Source organism: Xiphophorus couchianus, chromosome 17 (assembly GCF_001444195.1).
Source record: "Xiphophorus couchianus chromosome 17, X_couchianus-1.0, whole genome shotgun sequence".
In the NCBI taxonomy this organism is placed as follows: domain Eukaryota; kingdom Metazoa; phylum Chordata; class Actinopteri; order Cyprinodontiformes; family Poeciliidae; genus Xiphophorus; species Xiphophorus couchianus.
Window position 1 is genome coordinate 9,507,184 of NC_040244.1, and position 22,908 is coordinate 9,530,091.

Here is a 22,908-nt window from a genome sequence, read left to right on the forward strand (position 1 = left end):
AGAATAACATCTGGACTGTGGCAACACGACATCACTGGACATTTGTGAATATTATTAAACCTTTTCGCTATTTCATTAATCGTACTATCAATGCGCTAGTACAATTCATCGTACAAATTTCTGGTTAATTTATACATCGTAAAAATTAAGTAGAAAGTTTCAATCTACCCTTCCTTTTCCTAACCCTAACCCTTCCTACCAGCCAGCTTTGTTTTAGCTTGAAATGTTTGAAAATTAAGCTAATGCTGATGAACTTCATTACAAAAACAAACAAAAAAAAAAACACAACAGGTTTTATAAATAAGATAAATAAGATATGAAACATTTGTTTAAAATCAGTTATTTTTACTTTTAGCAGTTGCCAAATGTGCCACTATTTTGTAACACAGAACTCTACCAGGTTAAAAGCAAATAGCTAGCTAATGAAAAGCTCATATTTTTTCTTTGCTAAGGCAAAGGAAAAACACCAGACAACACCAGAAAAGTTTGAGAAATAAATGACTTTCATATGCTATAAGAAAATTCTGCAAAGATAGATAACAACTAGCTGACTTGTTAGCACAAAGCTAACTGGTGGCTTTACTTTAGCTTAACATGTTGAAAAATTAAAAGCAAGTCGTTTTGTCATTTTCACCTAAATTTCATTAAAAACGTTTCACATGCAAGCAACATAATATGTAATGCTAATTGAAAAATTAGCTACTTTAATCAAGAAATTATATATCTAAACACACCACAAACTAGCTGTCTGTACAGCAAAGTTAAAATTCTACCAGACTCCAGAAAAAAATTGTAAACTTAATTTGACTTTTATTAACTTTTTATTGACTCGCGTATGCTTCTACACAAAGAAAGACCAGATTCAGTCAAGGCAGCATGGTTTCAGAATCGACTGAGAAAATTCCATGTCTATGAGCTCTTTGGAGACATTCCTGTCCGAGTGTGTTTCGCTGAAGGAAAACATACTCCGGCACTGATGAGTAGCATTGATTGGGGAATTGAAGAACACGGGTGTGTGAGAAAGCTTTGAGGAATAATATGCGGACGTCTGTGGCTTTATTGAATAATAATAGTAAATCAAAGCCCTCCGTGCACCTCTGTCTCAGCAACAACTTCCATACGACCAACGGAGGCTGATGTGAAACAGAACAGGGAAGATTTGGCTGCCTGTCTTCCATGCCATACATAACAAAGCATGGATTAAACATAAAAAAAATATTAAAAAAGCTTGAATGGAGCTTGTCAAGCTTTCATCACCTCTGGAGGTGAAACACGCAGAGTGAAAATCTACTCCACGCAGGCACTCACCCCACACAAAGCATAACATGATCTAGTACAGCATGCAAACGCCCACTGACCACACTACTACTCACACTCTACCACACAGACAATAGCAGTGACCAAGCATGTAGTAAATGGAGAGCTGGCCAGTAAACACATAATAGCCAGGAATTTAGCATCCCTACAGGCACCATTACATGGCCCCACATTCTTCCTCAAACAAACTTGGAGTTGAAATGCCTCCTTACTGATTTGGTTTTACCTTTTGTCATCATCAAACCAATTTTATTACCAATTGCTACCAATTACCTGAGTAAATAGAAAAAAAACACAGCTTTCAAATAATTATTTAATTTATTTCAGGTAAAAAGGCTAATAATTGTTTGTGCCATCCTTCAGAGCAACAACTGGCATCTAAGGTTTGGAAAGACTGGTAATATGCTGTTTAGATCTCTGTGGAGAAACTGTGGCCCACTCTACCTTTTAAATCTGCCTGTTCAAGTTTCTGCTACAGCACCTCAATCGGATAAAAATCCGGCCTTCCACTGTTTGTGGTTCTTCGAAAGTGTGTATTTTCACGCCAAATGCAACGGGGACACACACTTTCCAAAATGTTTCGCCAGTTCACTCAATATGTTCCCGAAAGCCTTGGAGCTCATCAGCATCAAGATGGGGGTTTACATTCTTTTTTTTGTTTTGTTTTCAGGTGCGGTTATTTCCCTGCAAGTCTACCCACGAACACTGATCTTGCTCGAGACGTCGCTCTTGGTTCTGTTTGGACCTCCCGAATGAGTCCTTGATGTGCTCTGGGAATAATTTAAGCTGCCTAAGCATCTCCTTGGATGGTTCATCACTCGTTCATTTTTTTCCCCATTCATGTCTCCTGCTGTGGTTTATTTCAGCCATAAAGCCTTAAAAAAGGCTTTCTAACACTTTCCAGACACACAATAGATTTTATCTGCTCATGAATTCTTTAAATTGGGACCTGATGTGTTGCTTTTTGGTATCTCTTCGCCTATATCAGGTTGTCATGTAATTTCCAGATTCCCTGATCTGACAGGTATAGCCTTAGCGTGTAGCTAAATTTTCACATAGGGTGAGGTTAAGTATAGCATTTTCCCCTTCTTAATAAATGAAATCATTTGATAACTGCATTTTTGTTAACACTGTGGAATAATAAGATTAGTTTGAGGATCTAAGACAGGGGTGTCAAACTCCAGTCCTCAAGGGCCGCTGTCCTGCAACCTTTAGATGTGCCTCTGCTGCACCACACCTGAACAGAATAATTAGGTCATTAAGGCTCTGGAGAACTGATCTACACAAGGAGGAGGTAATTAAACCATTTTATTCCAGTGTTTTCTGTACCGGTGGCACATCTAAAAACTGTAGGACACCGGCCCTCGAGGATTGGAGTTTGACACCTGTGATCTAAGACAAAACTGCTGAACAAAGTCAGAGGGAAACACTTTACAACAACACTATAAATATGACTTGCTTTAATGTATTGTCAGAAAAAACACCAATAAGAGATCTGTGTTGCCTGGTGCATAAAATGATGGATGACGTATAAATTAACTCCCCAAAAGCTTCAACGTTTTCTCTCAGTTGACCCTTTAGATCTCTTGCGATGCCTTTTCTTTAGTCTGCTTTTTCTGTCCAACTCCATGTCCTCTATAAACATAAACACTTGAAAAATGTATAAATAATTCTAAGCAGTGGACTGTGAAACCATTAAGCTTCACTTAAATCAGCTATTAAGAGTGCATCTGAGGAAATGAGGCATAAAAGTCTAAGAGGTGGAAATTAAAAGAGGCCCTCAAGACATTACTTCTGCATAACAGACAAAAATTGGTTGTAGAAATCTTGATTCTAAAAACCTATAATTGAATGAGGAGTGCTATCCTTGCCATCATTTTTGTCTTTCAGAGCAATCCCCGTTTACCTTAGCCTAGGAAAACCAAACACCAGCGCACTCCGTCTCTAGAAAATCCAATATCAATACATCTTGATTCAGACATATTTTATCCTCCTATGTAACAACTAAATTAGGAATAGATGATCAAGCTGAAAACATCTGGCTTTTATTCACAGCTGTCCAAATGGAAACAGGCAGAATCCCTGACGACTATAATCATACATAGGATGCCCATCTTACCGCTACAACATGCTCCCCTAAGATGCATTGTTTGATATCTGATTGCTAAAGTTTACAAATGCTCAAGTAATTTTTAAAAAGTAATTTAAAATAGTAAGACATTTTTGGAGCATGTTTATTATCGCTCTGTCTTTTATGTTCTCCATGTTGGTAGGCAGAAAGTTAGCTGACACTTTTTGAAGAACCTCAAAGGTCACATGAAACAGGCTTTTCCATCCACAGAAAGATTTTTAAAACCTAAATATGAAAAATTAGGTTGGTATCAGATAATGGGCACAGTGTTAGCTACGAGCATGTCAGCAAAATAGTATTTAGTCTCTGTGGAGAAGTAAAAGTGTTGATCATGTGTTTTTGTTTAAGTGAAGTCCATCTTAAAGGCTTTATCTAGTAGTTGTTGTTGTTTCACAGCATTATTATGCCCAGGATATAAGCTTTAACCTTGACATCCTTTAATCTGCGTTTGTGACTCTTATTTTGAAGCAACAAAGGAAGTAGTTCTTTTGCAGACTTAAAAAGCCAAAGACCATCGTTAAAGCAGTAAAGCAGCCTTGGTCAGATTTAAATCTAGTCTTAAGAATCAGATAATATTCTTAGCCCTAAATTCAAAACAATACCAAAAAATTACAACTATCCTTTTATCAGGTGCAAAGCAGAATTAATTTTAACACCAATTTGAAACGACTGTGCCTAACATGTTACCTCAATTGTACTGCAGATTTTCCTTCGCATATAAACAATTTCACTTTGAGCGACTGGCCTCACTCTTTACTAGAAAACACAACTCGCATATTCATAATGTCTTAGAACGAATTTTCAGAGAAAACCCATCTAAGCGTTCTGCAGAGTTCAACCCGGTGTCACTTTGATTTCCATAAGTGATGCAGGTTCTAATATAAAGGCTTTTAAGCAGCAAGTGACCTTGGACGGTTATCTGCATCCAAATCAGACTCTTCCTTAGCGCTAAAGACTGCACCAAAGATGAAGAGACCTTTTAGAAAACTGAAAAAAAAGAAGAAATGGTGAGTTTAAACGCTTTCTTGTCGCACTCTGTATAAAACCCTTGCAATAAAAATGCCTTTTAACTACCTTTTTGATTAGTCCACTTTAGTGTGTTGCGGCTGAATCAATTTGCAGAAGCCAACTTTGGTTTAATCAGTTTCTTCCACTAAGTAAAAGAGAGTTCAAAAGGCCATAGTATCTGGGAGAGAAAGTTGGAAACAGGGAGGCAGGGCATGATTGAACATTAAAGGTCATCACAGAGCGTATCAGATTTCTTATCAAGCCTTTCTTCTTCCTGCCTGCTTTGGGGAAAGCCAATTTCTGCTGAGTGATGTTTTTAAAAGACCTGGCTCCTGGCTAACGTCCTCCCCTAACTTGGCGTGAGCATCAGAGGTGGTGTGCAGAGAATTAACAACCAGGGAATAATCGCACAAAAGAAACTGCTTCCACATCCATACAAAAAAAAAAAAAAAAATCCTAAACGACAGCAGATTCACCTCTCTGAGGCGCAGGTGGGTTTTTTTTTAAGCACACAGAGAACGCCTGAATAAAAATACATATATCAAAAGGGACAGCCCAAGACGCGTCTCACCGTTCAGCCTCCAGGCGCATCTCCTCCCGCTTCTGCCTCCTCAGCTCCCGGCGCCGCTCAAAGTCCATGTCCTCCATGATGGTGCTCTGCGGAGACATCATCAAACACAGATATGTTCACTTTGCTCGCTTTCTGGCGAGGAAGCAGGACAGAAAGGCATTCATTTACAGCTCTGACCTCATTTACTGGCACCACTGGAAAAAGAAAAAAGATGTATAAAAACCTCAACAGCAGGAGGCCACAGCTCCAGTCAAGTGTCCCAAATGTTTTGGACGTGGTTCTGCTCCAACTATTGTTCTGTTGTAGTTACCCATGTAAAAAATGTCTGTTGTTATGGAAACTCAGAAAAAAAGATTGTAGATATTACTATGCCTGTTGCATTAAGCAACAAATCAATTAATGGCATTAATCATTTAATGGCACATTATATTTAATTTAATTTAATCAAAAAATGGCACAAATCAATTAATAGCAGACTGAGTCTGCTAGAAGCTAAGTTAAATTAGCATGTTTGCTATGTTAAGTTCATGTAAAGGAAAAAAAGAAAGAATGCATTCCTAAAATAAAATATGGATATTTTATGTTTATGCGTTCATTTTAAAGGCTTTGTATTTGTCGCAGTTGTTTTCAATTCATGCGAGCGGCAGCCCAGACAGTGTTTCCTTTTTATGTTTAAATACTACACTGGACTTAAACAGCACGATGTGCAACTTTAATTGCTACTTCTCTCAATGGGGTTATAATTTTGCACACACAGCTCTCATTAGTTGTCAGCAAGCTGAGGAGCTAAAATAAAAAAAAAAAGCATACAACTGAGCACAAAAACAAGGGGGGGGGGGGAGAGAGAGAAGATGAAGCCAAGACAGGATGTTAACATCATCAGTTTGGAGTAAATCTAAAGAAAGAAAAAAAAACGACTTGGTACACGACTGGCTGTGAGGCCTGAGACCACCCAGGAGCTGTTGAGCTTTCCATCATATATCTATGATTCTCATGAAAAAACTAACTGGAATGGAGCGAACTATAACCGGCCGGCTACGTGTAAGCTGCGGCTTAACGCCTATTTTAATAATGTGTGGCAAAAAAGATGCAAACAGTGCTGAGAATAAGATTCTTAAAACAGACTTAAGCCATAAAGGAACTGCATCGTACCTTGAATTAGCCTCCAATGTCTTTTGTTTTTGTCCCTCACACCATACCAGTAACTTGTAACGGTTTGTCCGAGCAAAAATGCAAAGCAACGTCATTTGTCAGAAAAAAGCAAATGCCTGTTTGTTCTTCCTTCCCTCCTAGTTGTCCCTCCCTCTTTCTGTCCTCCCATCTCTGCTCCAAAACTTTTTCCTGTGTTGTTTACAGACGTGTCGGAGCTTGGCTAAACTTTGTTTTCCTTCTCAGCTTCCTGTATGCTGCGAGTTATGCCTCCCTATCTTCCCATTTGTGGTCCCACATTGGACATTGCCACCCAGGTATATATGCAAACAGGCACGTAGGAGAGGCGTTATTGATTTTTTGTGCTTGCACATGCTAATGACCAGAAACGGATGCATGCATGTGAAAAGCACCTGCAGACTCTCGCCCACCCAAACCCCTTATTGCATCGTCAACCCTTCTTACGCGAGCCTGTAGAGTAAATAAGAACCATGCCTCCGTACAGCAATACCCTGGTCTTAAGAGACGCCCTAAATAGTGCGAGGAGTCTATGTTTAGCTCCGCATTTAAGAGTTATTTGTGAAAACGATGAGTGGGAAACGGCCGGTCACACCACAGTAATCAAGAGGAGATGAGAGCAACAACAACCAAACCTGAAAAGACCTCGCCGTCCTCATCGCACGCTTTCCAGAAACGGCCAAACGCCCAGGGGAGGGAGAACGTATTAGCAATGAGAGCATGCAAAGAATATAAATTTGGGCTTATTATTACACATAATGTTTGATTTATGCAGCTGAGGTGCAAGCCTGTTTGCTCAATGTGCACAGTTTTAAAAAATGATTTAAAGACCTGTCATTTAGCAACAGATGGATGCAACAAATACATCGTAAGTTGATTTGTGATTCACGTTGCAAAGTGTTATTGAGTAATAAACAAGGGGAGAGGGAATAAAAGCATTTAAAAAAGTTTTTATTGCTGCAATATATGCATTGTTCTTAATTATTGCAGCTATTAACTTTGAGTTAGCGCTATTTTCTTCCCCATATAAAGTTCAGTGCTACCAAAAGTCACAATTCAGAGTAATTAGCTGGGCTTTATCGCATGACTAACTGAATTTGACCAAGTAATATGATCTAAACATTGAATATGGCAATGTGATTGGATTGTTCTGAAGTCCCTTAGGATTAAATTTGCTCTAAAATAGAGCGATAAAATAAACTGTTATTAAAACGAGGAATCACCAGAGTCCCTAGAGAAAGGGTCTTTAGTGCAACCTAGAGGTGTAACTGTTGTTTGCGTCGCTGAAGGGACCACCCACACATTGCAAAAAGCTAACAAAGGCATAAAGTTGAGGCAGCCAGAGTAAACATTTTGTCACATTTTGAACCTGCCCATGCCTGCCAGCTGTAAAACATCTCCCTTCTCCATCTTTGTCCGTTTATTCCTGTTCAGCGCCATCTACCCACTCCTTGCCTACTCTTCTTTCACCCTATCTGCCTTCTCTGTCTTACTATGAATCATGATATTTTTATCAGTCAAACTACTAGCCGTCGAGACCGCCAGACCCTGGCACATAACCCACCGTTTAAGTGCCAGTCTCTTGAAAGCCCTTAAGAACCAAGCTGATATGATCCTCACATTCACTAGGATTATACATCATGACTCCACACACCGAAAGTCTTGAGTTGAAACAATAGAACATTGTTGCTCGAATGAGGCACAACCAGAGAAAAGGGAAGAGGTTGGATTGGGAAAGAAAAAATGGCTTCAGGTTCTGATGAAATGCTCCCAACATTGGATAACTTCTATCACAAGAGAGGACTTGCTATCCTCTTGCAATCTCTTCACAAACACATTAATCTTCACGGTAGAGTCATGAAGCTATGCGAGGAATGTTATTTCACCTTTGATTCTAATAGACAGACTTTAAAGAGACTTGATATTTCTTATTACACATGCCAGTTCAACAAAGCTCCTCTTCTTTGTGTGTGCAGGCCCTGTTTTGGTTATTGAGTAAAAGGGGGTTTACATTGAGACGAAGTGGATGAGCAAAAACCAGCATTACGCCCAGTTATGGATTTTTCAGCTGTGCGGTTAGTTAATAAAAGGAACAAAGGTGACAAAGTGTATCAACAAGTCAGCGCTAAGTGGTTGTAAAATTTTTTAATTGCATTAAAAGGTGTTTTCACACCGGATAGTCTCATAGACTCACTTCTGTTAGAAATTGCAACATTTCTAACATTTTCAGCTGGTGTGGTTCGCTTTCATATTGTATTGAGCCAAATGTTGCAAACTAATTGAAAAACCTGCATTTTCCACCCTCGCCTGTAGAGGCCCTGCACCAAGAACTACTGAAGAAAACGACACAAAACCTCCAAAGAATACATGAACGCAGCTTCCTTCTTCACAAAGCACAAAAATGGAGCACAATCACAATTGAGCAGTTGTAGGATTTCTCTTTTGTCCCACTAGCGTTAGACTCTCGCCTTTGTTTTGCCTCCATTGACCCAGAATACCATGTGCTATAGCTTGCTTCGTGCTTTTGGAGCGGTCTCTGGTTCACTTGGCATTCACATATGAATCCAAACTGAGATAGAGTTCACTTTAATTGAACCAAAACCTAGGTTTTTAAGTGGACCAGTGTTCGCTTTTTTGGAAAGTGTCAGAGTTCGGTTACCCCTTCACAACTCCCCAAACAAACCAGACTGCTGCTCGATTAAAGTGGGCTAAACAGGACTGGCGTGAATGCACCCCAACATGCTGACAGGATACACACTCAGACAGTATTTTTACTTTAGGGGGGATTGTTCAACAGGTGTGCAGTTATGTACTTTCTGAGGTGTATGCAAACACATTAGGCAAGTGAGGAAAGAAAAGCTGTGGATGTTGTCCTGAGTTCCTTGGTGACCCTCTTGGGTTACTCCTTTGGACACTTTCTCTGTAATTTAAACTACAGAAACAATGATGGCAATTTCAGTTCAAATTGGAGTCCCAGTGCAGGAAAGCAAGAGTGCACTAATTACTAAAGTTAAATCTACAACCCTTCTCAAGAGAAAATGACCAAAGTATATATACATTTTTAAAAAAAGCTTAAGAGGAAGAGCAGGGGCAGGTGCTTTTCTCATTTCAAGCTGAGAAAGTGTACTTCAGTAAAGAAAGAATGATCATTTTATGGTTATTTTATCACACAGATAAAGCCTCGGCAGTAAAATAAGGAAGACGAGGCGTAATGAGAGGAAGACACTTCATGCCGGTAGGTAGTGCGCTCTAACAGCTGTTTTGGCCGAGGCTCCGGGGACAGTTTGAGTTGGGTAAATGTATCATTTCTCGCAGAGGTAAGGAGTCTCCTGAGAGTAGTCTCAGAGCTGTTAAAATTAAAGTGTAAGGGGGTTTATATATTATAATGTGAAAAGTATCTTTTCAAAAGTATTATATATATATATATATGTATATATATATATATATATATATATATAAAGATCCAATATGTGTAGTGACTGTGGGTCAGCGTTTGTGCATTAAACTAGAAGGTTTATGCTGTTTTTTTGGTCGTTCCCATTACTTTATCATCTAGAATCTCCTCTTTATTTGAATGTTTCAGGACCAGAATCATAAACTAATTTGATCAAATTATGTAGAACTATATCTTCTTAATTAAAAATAAAGATGTAACACTAGGGGCGTGCTGTGGTGGCGCAGGGGGTTATAGCACGCCCCACGTTTGGAGGCCTTAGTCCTCGACGCGGATGTCGCGGGTTCGACTCCTGGTCCCGACAATCTTTGCCGCATGTCTTCCCCCCTCTCCTCACCCTCCTTCCTGTCTGCCCACTAGCGCCGCAAAAACTCTTCGGAGAAAAATAAATAAATAAATAAATAAAATAAAGGCGTAACACTAAAGGGAATGTTAAACATTTTGAGTGAGAGTGTGTCTCTATGCTGCCCTGCAAAGGACTGTGGAAGGTGTACCCTGCCTGTCACTTAATGACGACGCAAAGATAAGTGGGTACAAATGATGGAAACATTTTAACCAATTAGATGACATTCACACTTTCTTAGCTTATATTGTAAATTTTCTTTCAAAAGACAGACTTTATTTCTTTATCAACACCTGAAATTATCCATATTCAAGAAATGTGTCCTATACTTTTTTCTTTCCAATTTGTTGTTTTGTTAGCTTGTTAGGTTTAGACCCTAATGGGTTTAAGCTGCTTTAGCTATTCACAGACAGCTAATGCTATTCATCATGCAGCTTACTTCATTATAAACTGTTGTTTCTGTGCTTTGTCTAAATTTCATTTTAAAAATGTATCACACCGTGTGACTTTCAATTATTTTGTAATGTCAAGCTATACTTTTAGTCCAACAACTCAAATTGATATCTACATTATGTTAGCTTGAAATCCTTCTCAGTTTAAGTTTATTATAGCAACCATGCTAATTTATTAGAAAAATGTAGATGTAAAATTTTTTTTTTACATAAAACTCAATGTTTTACCTCAATTTACACTCATCACATGTTGTAAACTGCTGTGCTGTGGTTTAATCATTATGTCAAGTAGGTCAATAATTTTTGTTTCAACATTCCAACCCACTGAGCTACATTCAAAATCACCTTGTGTTGGGTTTTAAAATCTTTTATAAACATTTTTTTATCCCTGCATTAACATTTAAATAGTCAGTATTTAACCAATGGTTCCAATATTTCTTATAAAACAATAACTCGCACTACATTTTGTGTCAAAACTCTACTGCCTTTGCTCAGAGTACAACTCTAACTTTCCCACACGCACTTCTCTTACTGTCCTTCCTGCTTCGACCACAACGCCACAGCTAAACCAACAGCTGCACACTCGGCATAGCTAAAATATGAAGAGAGGCGGAGATGGTTGGCTATGAATTAACTCAAGTCCTCAGCTTAATTTACAGGGTTTAAGCCTTTGTTGGAGCCAAACTTCTTTCTTGATTTGTCATAGCAAATGTCAACCACAAACTTTTGCTCCCAACGCCAGGATCCTCAGCTGCAACCGTACTTTGTACGCAACATATGAGGCCAAGCATCAGCGCTCAGCTCGGCCTCACTGCCATCTGCTTTCCGCATACATTCGCTCTTCTTCCAAAACAAATTTCAGAAGCTTCAGCTGAAATGGGGAAAATTTTCACCAAGCGTGAGCCTACGGCAATTACAGGCAAACCTGAGAGGGTAATGCCAACGCAAAGTGAAATGCAACCATGAACGCCCGAGGCGAATTGTCATCAGGATCTAGTGATTAAACGCAATTATCCATTAAATCCTTCTTCGGTTTCCTTTGTGCTGACTTAAGCTGATAAAAAAAAGAAAGAAAAAAAAAAGATCAACCAGCGAGGGAAAACTTCACATCAGCATGAGGAAAAGACCTGAAGGTTAAAGATGTCAAGTTTCCATTTGGTGAGGAAAAAGGAGACTCCTGCATTCCCAGACAATGGTTCACATTCCATAGCACCTCTCTGTGCCATGTGAATCATATGCGCTGAGACAGGCGGACTGAGGTTTATCTTCTCACACACACACAGCCAAGAAAGTCTCAATGGAATACCGCAGAGGCATTATACGCTGGACAAAACTATCTGGGGTTAAATTCAACACTCAATCAGTGGCCTAAAAGACAAACAGCACCACGATCCTAACAATAATGTGGACAAGTTGGGGGAAAATTAGCTGATCTGATGTTCAAATGATGGGTTTGTTTGCACTGATCTGCTCTAAGCCAGATTGGGTTTCCAGTTTTATCATGTTTTGTTGTACAGACCTTCCAACCATGGCCTAAAATATTGAGACAAATTATGGTTAAAATTACGCAAAGTGAGGTCCAACACACTGGAATTATCCTTAAAAGGACCATGAAAATCAGCTGTTCCTATTTTGCTGTCATCTTACTTTCCCAAAGCGAACGCTTTGATAAAACTGATGTTATGAGGAACATTTCTTCCAATGATCTGTCAAGTTAAGGAATTCTTCTTGGATGGAAATTTGTAGTTACATACCTACAAATTGATTGCCTTGATTGAAACAGATTATTAGTATGTAGCACTTTAATCCTGTGTTTAAGTGCGGGAAATAATTCAACTTCACTGTACATGCTGTAATCTTCTGTATATTTAGATTGTGACTCACTTTTTTATATATATATATTTTTTCCTCTACTCTTCAGTCTTTGTGTTCAGAGACATCATGTTTCTTTTTCAGATGAAAACACCTCATAAATACAGTAATACTCATACATAAAGAAACTTATTTACCTTTTCACATTTAGGCACGATAAAACCACAAACAATGCAGTTTACTGGAAATACAAAGTAAATTTACCCAGTATACAGAGCTACAATGCAATGATTAATGCAATTAAATCACAGTTGTCATTGCAATACCCTTATATCCCAGACTGTAGTTCTGATAGACTGCTTGGATTCAATAATTCTTAGAATTATAGCTTTGCAGCATTTATTACAATGATGCTAAAAGTCTTTCAAAGCTAGCCAAAGGATGCCCATCAAATAGCACAGTCACATTAGTTAGTGAATTTATACTGCTAAAAGGCATGCATTTATGGTTGAGATGCTAGCGTTGACATAGGGTGGTGGGGCAATAATGAAGGAAAAAAAAAACAAAGAAAAATGCAAGTTAATTGTATGAAATCATTGGGTAGCTGATATTTATATAAAAGAATATTTATGTGTTCAAACAGCCCCGTCAAAGCGTAGACTTAAATCTAAGTGGCAAACTGTGGCAAGACTAAAAGCCTCCCCACAGCATGATGCATCCTTTACACTAAGGAGTGTGTGTTTAGGGTGAGGTTTGGTGTCAGTTTTCAGATGGACCCAATTTACAAATCTGGTAACTCCCAATTTTCCAAGTTTTATTTTAAGCTGAATTTGTGTTGGTTTATCACATAAAATCCCATAACAATTTGGGGTGAAACTATGACAATGTTACTGATATAAATACTATCATAAGCACTGTTTGTTGGTGTGTTCATAAACACCACGCCTAAAGCTGTTACTCTTAAACTGCAATAACAATTCACTATTGCACCATATTCATCATCTGAATCTCAGAGTAGCTTCTTTATTTGAACTACTCACAGCATCACCTCTTAACTAGATTAAACTGCAAAAAACACAACGCTTTTAAAAACTGAAGCCAACTCTGAAACCTCATTTAAACTTCTCCAAAGTTTGCCACCGACCCAAAATGATAAATTCCTATTTGTCAGCTGCTGATCCGATTCTCTAAATAAAGTGACTGTCCGAGAGCAGACAATGTAGCCGCTGGCTGGAAAAAGCAGGTTATGAAACGCTGCCTCACTTTTAAATGCTGGTTTTAAGAGGGACATTTGCATTAGGAGTTGGATTCCTTCTGTCCGAATCATAAATAATCACACAATGAGGAAAGTTCTCCATAGAAGAGAAGCAAAATGCAATCCAATCTCCTTCTAGTGTTTGACTTTTAAAGGGTTTGTGTCCCTCTTAAAAAGTGCAGTTTCAGATGCTACACCCACAATCAGGCTAAATTGGAGTAAGAGCATTCCAAAAAGTACAGATCCCACACAAAATAGGGATGTTTGTACAGCATCAAAAGGCTACTGCTCACTGGCAGTGCTCCACATGACCAAATATGGAAGGAAAAAATGCTGCCTTTTCCCGTAACCAAACTGGGGAAAAAAGGAAAAAAAAAAAGAAAGGAGGGAAGGTTTTCTTGCATGCTGCATGCACAGCAAGATAGAGCTCTCACATTCACTACGTAGTGGCCACAGCCTTGGCTTCCTCTCAAACACAGCGTGATTGATGGTGTTGTTGGACCCGCCGTGACACCTCTGTGTTTGGGCATGGTTGCGCACATGAACGCGAACACCTGCACGACTCCGGGAGATGCGAGAGAGAGCCACGCCGATCTTTTCACGGCGCTGACATTTAATTTTTTCTATTTTTTTTTAAAACACACACTCCAAAGCTTTTCTTTCTCTCTCTCTCTCTCACACACATATGAGCTCTCCACCCGAGTCTCTGCAGCCCCTCACATTCCTCTCAGTGAAAAAGCGGCCGTCTGCAACGCCACAGTCCTCTTCTTAAGTTGGAGACAGCTTGTTTATCGGACTTCCCCCATCCCCCTTACTCTTTTCCTCTCCCTGGCCTCGCTATGTGACATCCTCTTGCAACAAAATAAATGTCTGTGTGGGCATGCCATTATACAAGAAACTTATCAAATTATCTGGAATTTTCTCTATTTTGTTGTTTAAGCCAGCAGAAAACAAAAGCACACTCAGGCAGCACAGAGCCTGGCAACGTAGAGAACAAATACTGCTAAACTTTTGTATTAAACGACTCCGAAAAGACTTTAAATGTTCAGGAAGAAACAATTTAAGCTAGTGTTCAGAAACACTTTAGATGTGTGAAGGGGTTCCGACACACTTCTAAAATGCTTCCAGACTTTTCCACACTCAATTTCCCAGAGTTCTTAGTTTATACGGACCATGTTAACTGGAGTTCTCAAATCAGTTTTCAACATTAAAGTGCAAACTTTATGAGGTTTGGACAAGTAGGAGCCACATAAAGAAGGGACAAGTCTGACAGGCTAACGTTAGCTTGTTAGCATGTTTTTGGGTAAAACAAACAGACTTGTCTTAGCTAAAAGTCATGCTAACATAGCTTGTTTCCAATGGCTGTTTCTTACAAATGATGGCACTACCAGAAACGCTTCCAACCAGTCAACTTTGTCTTGACACAAAACTGACTGACGCCTCCACAACTTTTATGTGTCATACAAACTGAGGAAACTCTTCACTCTACTCTTTGGCATCTTATTAAAACTACTTCATAGCGCTGCAGCTGTGTGACGCCACATTTTAGTTGTTTAAAACTGAGGTGTATTTTGAAAGCAGAAGCCAGCTCATGCCTGCTTGTAATAGTGATGCAACGAGGCTGCCATGAGAAAGAGCTCCAACAGCTACTCGCAAATAAGCTGGAGAAGTGAACTGAGGACAATGAAAGTAGAAAAGGGAAGAGAAGGGAAATAAAGAATGAAAGGAGATTATATGAATATAATAATGAAGCAAAAAGACAGGGGGGAAGCTAGTGGGACAATGAAAAACAAACAGAGGACATAAGGAGTGTGATAAAGACAAGGAAAGAAGTAAAGACAGGAAGGAAGGACACATGGGAAGGAGGAAGAAAAAGGAAAGAGACATGAAGAAAAGAACAAAAGGAAACAAGGTATGAAAAAGGAAGAAGAGAAGCATGCAAGGCATGGAAATAAAAAGGAAGGTAAAGGAAGAAAGGACAGGACAAGAAAAAGAGCAACTAGGGGAAATCAGAAGGAAAGGAGGGATGCAAGAAAGAAAGGCTAAAACAGGAACGTATGATAAGAATGGAAAAACGAAAGAAAGAAACGAAGGCAAGACAAGGTGGTAAAGAAGCAAAAGCATCCAGGAGAAAAGTAAGGATTGAAAGAAGCACATGATGGAGTGATGAAAGAGGGTCATCACATTCAGATAGTAGGATAAACACTGGGGTAAAGTCTGGAAATAGAAACATTTTTCTCAGTTTTATTTCCATACTTATCCAGATCTGAAAAACCAGACTTTCCCCAGTCTACAATAGGCACCCTTTCAGCAGCAAAAGGCCCACTCTGGAAACTGAACCTAGTCATAGATCACATAAAAAAAAAAGGCCAAACATTTTAAGCATTAACATCTTAAAGACGGACATTTAATGGTTTAATTTCCTCTTTCCTCTGAAACAAAAAACCCCATGTTGGCACTTGTTGCGTCCCTGCTGTCACATCCCTTCCTCATGTCAATTTCCCGGAGAACGGAAGCCTCGGCTCGCCCCTCCGGGACGGCCGGCGTTGACACCTGCCTTCCGTCAGAGTAAATGAGCCCCGGCCAGAAGTCTGCATCTGCACAACAGGACATCAATCTGCTACAAGTGAGCTGACCAAGGAGACCGGCGGAGGAGACCAGAGTGCTGATATATGGCGAGTTTCACTGAAAGCACTGCTACTGCTGAGACCGTGGCCAGAGAACAGATTATCCAGCTGATGGCAATAAAGCAAAACTAAACCGTAAGAGGGTGAAATCAGACTTTTTTCCTTGTTGTCTGCCGCTAAAAAGAACCCCCAGAGCGGGGGATCTACAGCAGCCCCACCGCCTCTGGTTTATTGGCAATAACATGACAGGCTGGAATCATTAAGTGGAACATAAAAATGTATTTCTCATAAAGCTTGAGAGGTTCCTTATGCGTTTCCCTACAGGAGAAAGTGAAACAAAATGGATCTGCTGAGCAACTGTGACACGCTTCCTATAAATGCCGTGCTCTGGTCGCGTCGGACAGAGAGGCGGCTCCCCCCGTCAGCCTGGAGAGAAATTACACTCCGGTGAGAGAGAAAAGAGAAAATCGGAAGGGCTGGGAGAGAGGGGGGGGGGAGAGGAAGTATTGTAAGCAGTGAAGTGATTTATGAGGCTGACTCAAACCCACACAAAGGCAGAATGTCTTCCTATCATACCTTACATGGAAACATGCATGAGGCTGCAATGCATGATGCAATGCCCCCAAACTGTGAGAGTCTGCTGAAAACATGACAGCTGAGTGAAGACTCTGACACAGTATTGCCATTTTTGTGCATGCCCCTTTTTAAAAAGAAAGGAAAAAGAAAAATCACCAAACTAGAAGACTTTTTTATTTAAAAATTACCCTGAAATGCCATAAATCCTTATCTTCCCTGCCTTGTTTTAGCACACGAGTAAATCACGCGGTGGAATGCCTTTTTTTTTTTCATTTTTTTGAGATACTCTGCTAACTTTTTCAAGGGTATTACATGACAAGGTATTTTTCAAAATAAGGGCCTGCATTCCTGGAGAAAGATAGGAGGAGATTAAAGTGTGGGCTGGGTGGCGAGTGGGGTGGTGGACCATCAAGATGACCTGACTGAGAAGGCCTATTACTCACACTGGATGAGGAACAGTGGAGCAAGTACACAGTTCCGTCTTGCTACAAAAATTATTTTTTTTTATGTGAAAAGCCTATTGTGCATGGATAACCTGATAGATTTAAGATCAAGACCCTTGCTCTAGTGAGAGACGGTGGTATTCATCCAAAACTGGATGCGAGTAAAGAGATTCGGGCCCAAGCTGCCACGTGGTGGCTGTGCGCTGAAGGGTTGGGCGGCATCCAGTTTTAATTCCCTGCAGTCCCAACTCACATTACACCTCAGCATACAGGATTACCATCTGTCCACAGCTGCTTGTCATTTTGTCACATTCATTTTCAAACAGCTTTCGTACATTTATACGTTTCCATTTTTCTTCTTTTTAGATAGGAGAGCCAAATCACTTTTCATCAGCAGAACAGTCCAACTAGTAAAACGAAATAGGACTAATAATATATTTGCCTTATAAGAGTTAAGCAGAGGACGGGAGGAGTTAGCAAATTTTCCACTTAAGGACTAGAACCAAAAATGTGCAATGAGTACACTCTGAAGGGATGCATATTGCTCATTTTCAATCAAAAGACAAGGCTGTCATTTATACTTTAATAACCGGAGCTCTGAAATGTCAGTCAGCTCTGCTTCTGCTCGTATTTCCATGTTGTGACCCGCCGCCTCCATGGAACTACTGAGGACAAAGTGGCTTGTTTGATTTTCACCACAAGAGGGGGCTTTCATCTGAACACGCTTTCAAAAAAATAACCTGTCAGCTGTGCTTCTGCCTTTCTTTTTTTTTTAATCTGACCTCTTGCCTTTAAGGCACATGTTTCTACTCAAAGCAAACCGTCAGCTTAAAAGCAGATAACTACAGGCTGCTGCCGTCAAAAACCCGACTTTTCTGACTTGGCAGGCATTCTTCATCAACATCATCAGTGTTTCTGTCCAACTGAGCCCGATTTCAGCCCAAACCGAGTCCTGTTTTGATAGAGGTTTCTTCTCATTTATGGTAGTTGTTCCTCTCCACTGTCCCCTCCCAATGAACGCAATCCCCTGGTTTCTACATGTAGAAACCTTAGAGCTAATATGTCTAAATATGCTTGATTGCCTCTGTTGTATATATTTTGGGCTAAGATATTAATATTTAAATGTATTCCATACTTAAAACTATATCCAGTTGATATAAAAATTAAATACTTTATGTGTTCTGCTCAATATAATTCTACTTCAGCACATTTTCCTTTTAGCCTGATTACAGTTGTCTGAATGTTGAGGTGCTTTAACAGCAGAAAGATTCACTGTGTATTATAGTGCGTACTTGAAAGATGTCGCATGATTTAAATCTCAGCAAATTCAGTTTAATTAAAAATACAACATTTACCTGTACTATATATTTCAGTATCACCTTGATCAAGTGGAAGGTCTATTCCACCAACTTCAGTTTTAAGGTGAGATTATTAACTATTAACCAACAGTCATCAAATCTTCAACACTAGAATCAGTGAAAGCACATTCTCTGAGTGGCTGTGAGCTCACTCCCTTCCCTTCCTCTGAGAGAAAAAAAAGAAAGAGGAAAAAAAAACATTCCACTCTTCTCATACCACTGATCCTTTCGAGGCTCAACAAGGCTGAACTTCACTCACCGTACACGCTTTCGTTTTCGTGCATGGCTGTGCTGACTGTTATTAGAGCCAGCTTGGACACATACGGGTCTTCTGCCCCTGCTAAACCTCCCTTGAGGTGATACACTTAAGCCGGGCGTCTTAGGGCCTGGAACAAGCTCTGCACAGGTGTGCCGATGCTTTAAGCTACAGAGGACAGATTTCACACATCGCTGCCAACTGCTGTGTGACGGCAGTGTGAAGCCACTAGACTGAGCCGATTTTTTTTTCCTACAGAGTTTTGCAAAAATATCCAAACATCTCTAACTTTTTTTCCACTTTTCACGTCGCAGTGATACAACAGCGGTCCAGCGGTTTTTAGAGGGGTGAACCTACTGCAGTTTTCTGGCCGAACACCGATCTTTAAAAAGCCCGACCTGCTCATTCAAATTCTTGGCTGATAACGATTTTTTTTTTTTTATCTGGAAAGACGCTAAATATAGCAACAAAGTCACGATGCGGGCAGATTGTTAACCACTGACATGCAGACGTGACCTGGTGTCAGCGAAAGGGGACAGTGGCTGATTTTCAGGCCTTTAGGAAATCGGATCAATTTGTTGACTGATTGATGCACCCATAACTCTTTTTTATAAATATTTTTGCACTAAAATCTAAAATAATTCCAATGCATCTCAGGTGGTGGCACCATCATGCTGTGAAAACCCAAAGATTCTTAATTGGATTCAGGTTTTGAATGGGCCGTTTTCAGTGGTTACTAAACACTGCATTATGATTCTGGCATTACGTTTAGGGTTCAGTCTTAAGTCTTTCACAGTGTCCAAAAATATATTTTTGCTTCTCCACACGGATGGTGCTTACAGGTTGATGAGCAGAAGTTTTATGACTTAGTGTTTAGAATTGAGGCAATTATTTTTTATTTTTGTGCCATTTGTTGCAATTTACTTCTTTCAGGGTTATCAGAGTGAAGTACACTTAATCTCACATTGTATACAAAACATAAAATCTTAATAAAATACGTGACCATTTGAGAGTTCAGTAGTTTTGAAAGCACGCTACTATACTGCAGAACTTAAGACGGTTTTGCTGTTTTTCCTTTCTAAATGTAGGAACTAAAGCGTCAAGGAAAAAAACAAACAAACAAAAAATAAACACTCCACCAAATAGCATCCTGCATGTTGCACAGTTGCATCAGGTGGAGTTTGCATGACTAATTACCCTGGCCTTAATATGTCCAAACGCAATGCATTATGCGTGTCATCTTAACACCTGCAAAGCACTCTGCAGCTTTTGTCAGACTTTTTTACTGCCCGTTTTTTTTTTTTTAAAAGAGAGTTACCCCACATCGGCCTCATTCTTCTCTCTTTCAGCGGTTATGTGATTTTGGGATCCATTGCCAAAAATTCCAGGAAACCCTAGAGCTTCATGAGACATAACAAAGCTCCCTCTCTTCCTCAGTATGAGTCTCCTACAGCGAGTCTGCCTCAGCAGGCCTGAGAGCCCCAGCTTTACTCATCGCGACTGCCTCGCATCGGCCCGCTTCTCATTGCGACGCCCGCGCTAATTCTCCACCACGGACAATTCAGACGTCGGAAGTCGCAATCATCTTTCAATACCATTAGGCGCGATGTGGCATTTACCACTAAATTAGGGAGAAAATTCAGCTTCGGAGGGTTAATCTATGTGCGGCTCGCAAGTCTGCTTATATCCTAAATTTATTAGAATAACACATATCTCCGACAGGCATGAAATTGTAAATAATTGAGAGCTGCTCTTAGGGAGGATTCACCGGTCGCTCAGACGAGGTCGCGCCGAGCTTTTAATGGCAAAAGTGGAAATTAGATTTGGATCAGCAAGGCAGCAGCGCTAAATTGGAGAACATCCAAAACCACATCCAACCTCCCCACCCCTCCTCCTCTGCTTCCAGCACTAATCTCCCCATAAGAGGAGTGTAGGCGGAGGGGGGGGTCACCCATGTTTTCTGGTGGGGAAATTTCTCTCCTCCCTTCTCAAACGCACAGATAAATGCAAATACAGACGCACCTATTGAGCCCGCCACCCAACTCGTGTTTATGTTCGCTGCTTGAGTGACTGGTATTTCATTTCGTTGCTGCCCAAAGCCATTTTGCACAGTTTGGCTTGGCCAGGGTATCATTACTGGCCATTAAGTCTAACCTGAACTAATAGGGGCTTATTTTCCAGAGGTGGTCTCCAAGGTGGCTGTCGCAGGAGCGACTGGCACTGCAGGCACACGGAGTCCAATAAAAATTTTGCCTGACTCAACCCATACGTAGAATGCAGATTATTTGGTAACAAGAACCCATTGTTCCACTGGAATTGTGGGAAGAGGGTGGTTTTGCGTCGTTTCCAATTAAGGCGGGTGTAATGAGGGCAGTCAGAATGGCCGCCACGCCCACTTCTTCAGATAAACTCTACCAGGAGTACATTGGTCATCAGATTTTATTTTATTTTTTTCTCCGAAGAGTTTTTGCGGCGTTGTGGCTCGTATTTTTTCCACAGTAGGCAGACAGGAAGGAGGGTGAGGTGAGGGGGGAAGACATGCGGTAAAAGTCGTCGGGACCGGGAGTCGAACCCGCGACGTCCGCGTCGAGGACTAAGGCCTCCAAACGTGGGACGTGCTAACCCCCTGCGCCACCACAGCACGCCCCATGGTCATCAGATTTGACAAAAATGTTTACATTGCCTTCCAAATCAATTAATAACCTTTAAAAATATATATTTTTTTACTACCATCTTGTGTTTTATTGTTATTTAAATGGAGCAACATAAAGTGGTGCAAAACTGTGAGGTGAAATACACGTCTTGAGCAGTTTTACATTTAGAAATCAGAAAATCAGGGGCGCACCAATTGCAGTTTTCTGGCCAATCAACGATCTTTAAATATAAAGATGGCAGCAAATTTGTCAACTTGGAAACAGTGAGGTGACCATTGTTAACCGAATGGGTTATTATAATCGTTAATGGAGGTAAATAAGATTGGTTTCACATGCAAGAATGAGCGAATTGCCAATCTCGCAAAATTAGGGAAATTTGGGACAATTTACTGGCGTATTCCAACAACAACAAAAAAATTGCTGTAGACATATGTAGGTCCCTTGACTCTATTACCCATAATAAATTAGAAAAAGCCTTTGTTGTATAAGAAGACCAATTTGCAGTTTGACATATCCCAAATAGAAGATTTCAGAAACAATTTGTCCTTTTCTTCAACTATGGTTTACTTTTTGTAATATGTTGCAGCATGACTACATATTAAATATACCGAGTCTCAGATCCCACTCCGTTATAGGAAATCACCAAAAATTTAATTAATGCCTCTTTGTTTCAGCTCTCTCATTCCGGCATTATGAAAAGTCTTGGTATGTTTTGGCCTCGCTCTGCTCCGTTGTGACATGTGTCATCATTAATCATGAAGAAAGGAGCCATTAGTCTGAATGCGGGGGTAATTAATCTGTGCTCACACTCCATTAGATGTCATGCTCAATTTGTGCACAGAGCTGTGTACTGTGTAAATAAGCCGAGATGATGGCACCCACGGCCTATTATCCCCGAACGGGGCTGCATCCGAGGCTCCGACATGTATGTACGGCAGCTAGAGAACGAGGAATACAGCTGGAATAGCAAAGCTGTTTATAATAATGACATTAGATTTGTCTGATCAGAGGGTAATTACACACACATGGGTGTCTGTTTTACCAGAGCGGCTGGACTTTAGCAGTTAAACCAAACCATAACCCTCCAACAAGGTTAAAACTGCAGCAGGGGCATGTAGTATGAATTAGCCCTTAGTTTAATAAGTACCATTTGGCTGTCACCTCGGCGGCTGTAGAGCTGCTCTATTACAGTAAAGCCCCTCTGGTATTGAGCCGGGGTTATTCAATAAAAACCTGACTGAGTGTTTCTCCCAATCACCGCTGGCAGAGCTCTGATGAGGTAAAGAGGCCTCCAATGCCAGCCGCTGTCCCCGCGGAGCGCCGTCTGATTAAAATGGTTTTCTGAGGCTATATTTTTGCTCTCCTTGTAACCTTGCCAGAACCAAGTTAAAGTATAGAAGGGAAAAATTGACAAATTACCCAATACATACCGAAATGAATCCGCAAAACCGATCTGATCTATAAAAGGGCCTCCGGATAGGTAG

General features: G+C 40.3%; 1 protein-coding gene across 6 annotated transcripts in view; it reads right to left on the reverse strand.

Annotated features, from left to right (window-relative positions):
• The window catches only part of cald1a (caldesmon 1a), a 71,774-nt gene that overhangs the window by 26,779 nt on the left and 22,087 nt on the right, over nt 1-22,908 (reverse strand). For 5 of the 6 annotated variants that reach the window (XM_028043440.1, XM_028043439.1, XM_028043437.1 and 2 more), the window contains one exon: nt 5,028-5,113. In XM_028043440.1, the coding sequence (XP_027899241.1) occupies nt 5,028-5,113 (86 nt within the window). Of the gene's footprint in view, nt 1-5,027; nt 5,114-6,179; nt 6,312-22,908 lie in introns of those variants that run through there. The other variant, XM_028043438.1, reaches the window with a different exon arrangement.